Source organism: Chaetura pelagica, unplaced genomic scaffold, assembly GCF_000747805.2.
Source record: "Chaetura pelagica isolate M959 unplaced genomic scaffold, ChaPel_1.0 scaffold426, whole genome shotgun sequence".
In the NCBI taxonomy this organism is placed as follows: domain Eukaryota; kingdom Metazoa; phylum Chordata; class Aves; order Apodiformes; family Apodidae; genus Chaetura; species Chaetura pelagica.
The window spans coordinates 66,681-73,657 of record NW_009953576.1 but is presented as its reverse complement, the minus strand read 5'-3'; the positions used below and the strand labels follow the sequence as shown (position 1 = coordinate 73,657).

The 6,977-nt window shown below is 49.2% G+C and overlaps 1 protein-coding gene across 1 annotated transcript in view; it reads left to right on the top strand.

Moving 5' to 3' along the window:
* The window catches only part of PIGO (phosphatidylinositol glycan anchor biosynthesis, class O), a 17,201-nt gene that overhangs the window by 2,106 nt on the left and 8,118 nt on the right, over positions 1-6,977 (top strand). The window contains 5 exon segments of the mRNA XM_009999701.1: positions 10-91; positions 2,393-2,536; positions 3,612-3,735; positions 4,695-4,854; positions 5,061-5,234. Coding sequence (XP_009998003.1) covers positions 10-91; positions 2,393-2,536; positions 3,612-3,735; positions 4,695-4,854; positions 5,061-5,234 — 684 coding nt within the window.

Below are 6,977 nucleotides of genomic sequence, written 5' to 3'. Positions count from 1 at the left end.
CGCTCCCTCCCCACCTCACCCGACGGGGGCAGCAACTTCGCCACCTACGCCATCCAGGAGGACAACCTGCTGGCACAGCTGGTGCAGAACGGTGGGTGGGGCAGGGCACCTGCGAACCAGGGGCTGGGGGTCACCTGGGACCTTTGTTCCCCTCTTCCTGGGAAGAGAGCTGCTTGCAGCATCCCTGCCCGCTCAGCTCATTCTTTTCCCCTGCTTGGATGACAGTTGTCTCAGGCAGAGCTGCGTCGTGCAGGGTTTTTCCATCTTGTCCTGGGAACAAGAAGTGGCTGGGATCATGGCTTCATCCTCAGAGGTGGCAGGAAAGCACGTAGAAGTGGCTGTACTCATGGTGACCATCACAAGGTCACCACCGGGAATGACTTGTAGGAAGCCAAGGGCACCCAGTTGTGCTGTGTTTGCCTTCTGGTGAGATACAGGATTAGGGAGGAGCTGGTGCCAGGTGTGCTGGGTAAGTGCCACTCAGGCAGCAAGCCTGCCTGGCCAGCTGCCTGCACCTCTTGGGCAGAGAAAAGGAGGCAGGATGCAGTCACAGAATCAGAGAATCACAGAACGGTTTGAGTTGGAAGGGACCTTAAAGATCATCCAGTTCTAATACCCCTGCATGAGCAGGGACACCTCCCACTAGACCGGGTTGCTCCAAGCCCCTTCCAGCCTTCCCTTGAACACTTTCAGGATGGGGACTTAGCTTCCCTGGGCAGTCTGTGCCAGTGTCTCATCAAAAAATTCTTCCTAATGTCTCATCTTGGACTCGGTGATCCTAGAGGTCTTTTCCAACCATGACAATCCTGTGATTCTAAATCTGCTCTCTTTCTGCTTAAAACTTTTAACCCTCATCTTATCACTAATCTTGTGTTAACCAGAGAGATTTCCTTCCAGGGCTCATAGCAGGTCACAAACCAGTGCCTGGGAGGAGGTGACATGACTGGGTTGTTTGCTCCCCTGTGTGAGGGCAAGTGGGCAGACACTAAGTCATCCAGGCAAAGAACACCTGTAGAAGCAGTGCCAGAGGAGCAGCCTTGGAGGAAACAGTTCTGTTCCCTGCTGGAGGGGCTCTGCAGAAACAGGAAGTGCTGGCTGGTGGCAGGCAGGGCGAGCAGAACCAGGGCAGCAGGAAGTATCAGTGCTTTTGGCTTCTCTTTCTAACTTAAGAAACTCACCACCTTTGTCTTCAAACCCAGAGCCCAGGACTCGTGGCTTCTATTCAGCCCCTGTCAGCAGCCATTTCCAGCCTTGAGTTTGACAGTGGGGTAGTGGGTCTTGGGTAAGGGTTGGTCTGCTCTGTGCTGCACCTCCTGCTGTGCCAGGGTGGTACCCACCTGCTTCCTGGCCTGTTGGACCCAGAGGTCCTTCTGCTGGGGTGATGTGTCAGAGATCAGCAACAAGTCATGAGGTTGTGCAGGTGGATTTGTTGCGGGGGGCACTTGAAGGCTTAGAAACAGGGATGGTCACTCCCTGTGTGCAAACTCCTTTACAGCCAGATGGCAGTTTTAATTTTTGGTCACTTTTTGAATGTGGTTTAGAGAGAAGTGTTGAAGAAGAGTCCAGGAAAACTTCTGCACTGAGTCATGAGGTTCAGACTGGACCCTCTTGATCTCTAAACTCCTTTAAAGAGAGGAGTCTGGGTGCCACTGGATCCAATTTTAGCCCCTGACCATAAAAAAAATCTGGACCCTATGTTCTGATATAGAGTCGGTTTGTTTATTTATTTATTTATTTTATTATTAATATATTATTCATCTCGATCTGGGTCTCCCTAAAAGGACTGACCTTGCTCTTTGTTTTACTGTGCCTTTTATGTCCTCAGAATCTTGTCCACCACTTACCTCTTCCCTTTCTGACTGGTTCTGTCTTCATCTACCAAAGGGTCTTTGTTCCTCTTCACTTACTTCTTGTCATGACCATTTTTCTTTGTTGACTTTCAGCTACTTCTTGTCATGATAATTTTTCAACAGTTCAGTTTTTCAAACTTTAAATCTCAGTTGATCTGTCCTACAGTTGTGTAAGATCATTCTGAGTAATTGTCTCATTGTCTACATGTAGTTTCAATGTTATTCCAAGTGGTAAAAGTTTAACTCAGGTTTAGTTTCAGGAGTTCAACTAAAATTGTTATAATCTGCAACCCAAGGTCTTACCACTCTAGCTGCTCAGGCTAAGCCAGTCACTTATATAAAGCAGTTTTCAGTTTCCTCAAATCTAAGCATTTATACAGTTGATTCCAATATTCATATATTCAATTGATTTTTGCTTTCAACAGGGAGCCAACGCTCCAGACCCTGACCTGGATCTGCCCAGGCTTTTTGCAGTAGGGCAAGTAACAGCATGACTTGGGTGGGCTCCCTGCTCTCCCTTATTTCCTTTCTCCCTGTCTCAGGAAGGAGAGTGGTCTTCATGGGCGATGACACTTGGGAAGGACTCTTCCCAAAGAAGTTCTTCCGCTCGTACTTCTTCCCTTCTTTTAACGTGAAGGATCTTCACACTGTGGACAATGGGATCCTGCAGCATCTCTACCCAACTGGTAAGCAGTTTGGTGAATGGTGGGCTTCTACTGCAAGTTTGGGATAGGACTGAATAGTTTTTTCTGTTACAGAGTGGCACTGGGCAGTCACACCTGCTGCCCTGGGATTGCAATGCTGTAGCTGGATTTCATCAGATAATCCAGATTTTGGGTCCTATAAACTCTTTTCTGTTAAAAAAAAAGAAGTGTGTAGCTTGATGGGGTGAGGTTAGACTTCTACACCTATCCAGGAAATACTCAGCCAGGGTGGAGCAGAAGGAGCAGCTTAGCTTTGACACGCGGCTGCCCAGGCAGGCACACAGGGCTCTGGAAAATATCCAGCAGTGCAACCAGGAGGATGGGCCATGGTGTTGCTCTCCACAGAGCATCGGTAGCTCCTGGTCTTGGGAATAAGGTGAAGTGTGAGATGGATTTGTGAATTTTAGCTGATTTAAGACTCTCCGCTAAGGTACATGGGCTGAGGGGAATGATCTTTGCTTTATCTGTGTATGAAGATAAGTAAACCAAGGGTGCACTGGCCTTTCCCAGGAAGTCTGTGCCTTGTGGGAGAGCTGCAGTTCATCATGTAGCTCCAGATATGTTTGCTTTCCTGTGTCGAGACCCTGAAGCACAGGGGAGAGGCTGGGGTAACTTCCTAGCTAGGGACAGTGTCAGAGTGCTGTGTCCACATCCTAGTTGGGATGCAGAAGGGCAGATTGATGATTCTGACCTGAAGTAACTCCGGGGAAGGACTAGAGTTCCAGGTAATTTCCCTGAGCATCCCTGTGTTTTAGCTCTGTTTATGGCAATTTGAGTTAAGGATATTAAAGGTGACTTGGGTGACATTGGGGCATTCCCTTCTGAGGACTGCTAAACAAAGCCATGGCAGTGCTTACCATTGCACCCAGGCACCGCAGACCAAGAGTGTGCCTTAAAATCTTTGTCCATCAGCTTGAGAGCTGGGAGTGGTGTTGGCAGGAGAGGAAGACATCGTGGTTTCCAGAGACAAGCAGAAAGGTCTGGCAAGAGGATCTAGGCATAGAGCCCATGCCTGAATCCTAGGCTAGTGTGTGACAAGACTGCTCTTGCTCTGCAGTGGACAGTGGTGAGTGGGATGTGCTGATTGCTCACTTCCTTGGTGTGGACCACTGCGGGCACAAACATGGACCTGACCATCCTGAAATGGCCAAGAAGCTCACCCAGATGAATGAGATGCTCAGGTGATTAATGCGGTGTGGGGTTTTGCCGGCTGGCCTTTTCCTTCAGCCAGACTGGTGGGGCTTCCCAAGGCATTCACAGATGCAGAGGGTTACAGGGAACACTTACTGTGCCTGTTAGCATGGAGAATGGCCAGGCTAGAAGCAGCTGAAACCCCAGCTAAGTGACAGCCTGAGTTGTGTAGAGATATGTTCATGAGAGGCTGCATTTCAGAGGTAAGGCTGTCTTCAAGTCTTGGAGCCTTGATTCTCAACCAAACTGTGCATCTGGGCTACAGCTGAGCCTCACTCTCCCTGTCTTTAAAATGGAGATTGTCACACTGAGGTGTGGCTGTTTGAGGAGCATGTGGAGAACCCTGGCTAGGAAATGCATTGACTGCATAGGCCCATGAGTTTTGTCTTTCTGTGAGAGGGCAGAATGGGATCCCGAAGTCCTGATTGTGCAGCCGTGCCTCAGCCCAAGGTGCTGCAGGTTCTGACTCTTAGAGCTGCTTTATTGCTGCTGGTAGGAGTGGGTAAATTGCCCTGCTGCATCTGACAGTGCAGAACATGTCATGCCATACCTACTGCATCCTTCAGGGACAAATCTCCTCCTTTTTCCTTAAAAGTAGGAGGTTGCATGCTCAGAAGTACCCAAGGACCCAAATAAAAGCAGCCTAAAATTTGCTCCTGTTGGGCATCTGAATTGCACTTCGTTGAGATCCCTGAAGGCAGTGAGGAACCAGCCACTGTTTACTGGGGATGTAAGCAAGACTGATCTGTCCCAGGGCTCTGAATATTCAGTTCAGTTTTGAAGCATCCCTGCTCCCCAACTCAGCTGCTACAGCTATGTCAGCACTTAGTTGTGCTCAATCATCTTGTGGGACTCCCTCCTGTGGTGCAGGCAGGCTTGGTGGGCATATGTTCTTTCCCACTAGGGCTCCTGTCCAGGTAGGGGTTGACCTTCCTTATCTTGGTGACAGGTCCTTGGTGGATCACCTGGGGAATGATACCCTTCTTCTGGTGGCTGGGGACCATGGCATGACAGAGACTGGAGACCATGGTGGTGACAGTGAGAAGGAAGTGAATGCAGCACTGTTTGTGTACAGCAAATCTCCCCTCTTTGGCACTGGCCCTCCAGAGGTAGGAGAAGCAGGTGATCCTTACCTGGTACTGCCTGAGGTGGTGTTCAGGATGAAAACTGCATTCTGGGTTTATGGAGAGTTCAGTTGGGTTTCCCCAGATTCCCCTCTGAACAGAGCTGTCTTCCCCAGCATGCTCTAGCCCACGTGAAAAGCTACATTGCTGTATTCTTTTCCACATTTCCAATTCCTCCCCTGTGTCTACAGGAGCCTGAGGCTGTTCCCCAGGTGAACCTGGTGCCCACCGTGGCCCTGCTGCTGGGTGTGCCCATCCCCTACAGCAACATCGGGGAGGTGATGGCAGAGCTGTTCTCCAGGGATGATGACGCTGTGTCTGCAGTTTTGCAGCAGCTCTCGGTCTATCACATCAACGCCAAGCAGGTACAGCCCATGGTGGGCCTCCCCATTGAACCAGAGAGGAGAAGAAATTACTTTTTAAGTACTTACTTTTGTTTGGTGGAGGTGGAGCAGGGGCATGTTGTTGTCTTCATCAGGGACTTATTTTGAATAGTTAGCTACTTGCAGTCTTTTTTTGCTCCAGTAAAAGGCAGCACCATTTTCCCCAAATAGAAATGAGAGATACTGATGTAGAGCTTGGTGCTGAGTGCTGTGGAAAATGCTGCCCTGGAAGGTGGGATTCAACTTCAGCATGAGTGCTTGTTCTGGGTGGTCAGAGGTCTGTTTGCTAGCTGGGGAGGCTGGTGGGCAGGCTGGTTCCTCAGAACTGAAGATTACTAGGGGCAAGTTTCATTAATTGAGTTTCAGGAGTACAAATGGATGTTTTGATGCTGATTCAGTTTTGGAGGAGAAACAGTGTGAGGTAAAAAGCTTTTCTAGATCAGTGTCAGAGGAAATGGTAATGAAAGACTAAGTAAGAAACACCCCATAACAACAGACAGCAAAGTGGGATAGAGAAGGAGCAGTTGACACCTGGTACAATGAAATACAGAACTCCAGCAGCCGAGTTACAAAATTTGAAAGAAAATGTCTGTACCACGCATAAAAGAAGCCCAGGCAATGGAGCAGGCTGTGTGCCAGGGCAGCCCAGAGCTTCGACAGAGGACATGAAGGCCATCTGTTGTGACTCTTGACATGTACAAAACCAGATTTGCTGCACGCTTTACAAGGCAAGTGCCACCTGCCTTTGAGGTACCCCTGGATCACTAGGAGCGCAAGGATTACTCCTCCAGCCCCCAGCCAGCCCCCTGCTGCATCCATAGGATTCCGAAGGAAGAAACCAAACTAGACCAGGTCCCATTTACAGCCCAGTTGTCTGGAAGCAACCCATGATGTGCCAGTTGGACACCACTGGTGCCAGTCAGTGAGGAGCTGGTGAGGGGGCAGTTGCTGCTAGGGAGGCAGAAATGTTCAGGCTCTCTGTGGTTCATTAATAGAGCAGCAGAGTGCTTTGTTGTTTAGAGAGGACAGTGTATGTTACTGTCCATTAATCACTGAGGATATCGATCATCATCTGTTAGGAACTGGCATTAGGCAGTCCTCTCTGTTTAAATACTGGCAGTCATTTGTCTGAGGAGGTTTCTGGCTCTGTCACAGTGGTTTTGAAGATGGTTTTTGCATACCAGGGAGGTCGTGCGGGCCTGGGAGAGAGCTGCTGCGTATGTTTGCCATTCACAGGCAGGGGAGGGCTGACTGCACTCTGAGGTGACTGGAAGGCACGTGTGGATACCAGCGTGCTTCAGGGCTTGAGCAGGTCTGTGCTGCTGAGCAGCTGGATGCCCTTGCAAGACTTTTCTTTGACTCTGGGATCATAGATGCCTCTATTCCTGCCCTCTTGAAGTAGGAAACAGAATGAGCTTTCCTTAGCCTGATAGAGCTGGTTAATGTGCCTGTATTGAAGAGAGAGTAGTTTGATTCGATCTGCTGTAAGCTCTTTATGTCTGTCCTCAGACAAACAGTGTAAAAATGAATACTGGTGCAAATTAATAAGCTGGTAATGACACAAACTTCTGGGGGATGTTTGCCTTATTGTTACCAAAGATGCTGTATAAAAGACCTTAGTGATGCACATATGCTACCAGGAGTGCACCTGCAGGTGAGGAGCTGAGAAGTGTCAGTGTGGCTGTTGAGATGGGTATGTCACTTGAGGGGGATGTCACTTTTGCA